This window comes from Enoplosus armatus, unplaced genomic scaffold, assembly GCF_043641665.1.
Source record: "Enoplosus armatus isolate fEnoArm2 unplaced genomic scaffold, fEnoArm2.hap1 Scaffold_60, whole genome shotgun sequence".
NCBI lineage: Eukaryota > Metazoa > Chordata > Actinopteri > Centrarchiformes > Enoplosidae > Enoplosus > Enoplosus armatus.
The window spans coordinates 34,707-36,335 of NW_027261252.1; the positions used below are offsets into that span (position 1 = coordinate 34,707).

Genomic DNA, 1,629 nt, shown 5'->3' on the forward strand with positions numbered 1-1,629 from the left:
ATGGATCAGAATTTCTCAACGGTTCGAGATGGCAAGCAGCTGCTCCCAGAGAGAGACTCGTCCAAACGTGTGCTGACAGGGTGCTTCCTCTTCCTCCTCATCTTCACCACGCTGCTAGGCAACACGCTTGTGTGTGCTGCCGTCACCAAGTTCCGACACCTGAGGTCGAAGGTCACCAACTTTTTCGTCATCTCCCTGGCCATCTCTGACCTTCTGGTAGCTATCTTGGTAATGCCGTGGAAGGCGGCGACTGAGATCGTGGGGTTTTGGCCGTTTGGTGCGTTCTGCAACGTGTGGGTGGCGTTTGACATCATGTGCTCCACTGCCTCCATCTTGAACTTGTGTGTGATTAGTGTCGACCGTTACTGGGCCATCTCGAGCCCATTCCGCTATGAACGCAAGATGACTCCTAAAGTGGCATGTCTGATGATTAGCGTGGCGTGGACCCTGTCCGTCCTCATCTCCTTCATTCCTGTTCAGCTTAACTGGCACAAAGCTCAGACCATCAGCTATGCAGAGCTAAATGGAACGTACCCTGGTGATCTGCCCCCTGACAACTGCGATTCTAGCCTTAACAGGACCTATGCCATCTCCTCCTCCCTTATCAGCTTCTACATCCCGGTGGCTATTATGATCGTAACCTACACCCGGATCTACCGCATCGCCCAGAAACAGATACGAAGAATATCTGCCTTGGAGCGGGCAGCAGAGAGTGCCAAAAACCGTCACAGCAGCATGGGGAATAGTTCGAACATAGAGAGTGAGAGCTCATTCAAAATGTCGTTCAAACGAGAAACCAAAGTCTTAAAGACGCTCTCAGTCATCATGGGAGTGTTTGTGTGCTGCTGGTTGCCCTTCTTCATCCTTAACTGCATGGTTCCGTTCTGTGAGACGAACATGCCGGACGGTGCCACGGACTTCCCCTGCATCAGCTCCACCACCTTTGATGTGTTTGTGTGGTTTGGCTGGGCAAACTCCTCGCTCAACCCCATCATCTATGCCTTCAATGCCGACTTCCGCAAGGCCTTCTCCATCCTCCTGGGCTGCCACCGCCTCTGCCCGGGGAGCAATGCCATCGAGATCGTCAGCATTAACAACAACATGGGCGCCCCTACCTCGAACCCCAACTGTCAGTATCAGCCCAAGAGCCACATCCCAAAGGAGGGCAACCATGCAGCCAACTATGTGATCCCCCACAGCATCCTGTGTCAGGAGGAGGAGTTACAGAAGAAGGACGGATGCGGAGGGGAGATTGAGGTGGGGATGGTAAACAACGCCCTGGAGAAACTCTCCCCAGCCATCTCTGGGAATTTAGACAGCGACACAGAGGTCACTCTGGAAAAGATCAATCCCATAACACAGAACGGACAGCATAAAGCTGTGTCATGTTGAGAAAAGGCAAAGATGGATCAGATGTACACTGAGGCATGTATGTACGCACAAAGGGAAGGAAAGCTTACACGGGAGGAAAGCAAAAGAAACAAAAGAGACAGACATCTTGAAGAACATGCCTGACAGAGTGGGATATACTGGACCTTAAGACTGTCAACAAAAATCTACATGGAAAAACCGACAGAATGTTTCAAAGTAAAGGCACTTTAACCTGGATATAACTATCTGCAAAATACG

At 51.0% G+C, this 1,629-nt stretch overlaps 1 protein-coding gene across 1 annotated transcript; it reads left to right on the top strand.

Moving 5' to 3' along the window:
- LOC139307267 (D(1)-like dopamine receptor) lies at positions 1–1,392 on the top strand. The gene has a single exon (XM_070931104.1). It carries the CDS (start codon positions 1–3, stop codon positions 1,390–1,392), a length of 1,392 nt encoding a protein of 463 aa, XP_070787205.1.
- Positions 1,393–1,629: the final 237 nt, after the last annotated feature.

Coding starts and splice junctions, on each gene's coding strand:
- LOC139307267 (XM_070931104.1), top strand. CDS start 1: ATGGATCAGAATTTCTCAACGGTTCGAGATGGCAAGCAGCTGCTCCCA.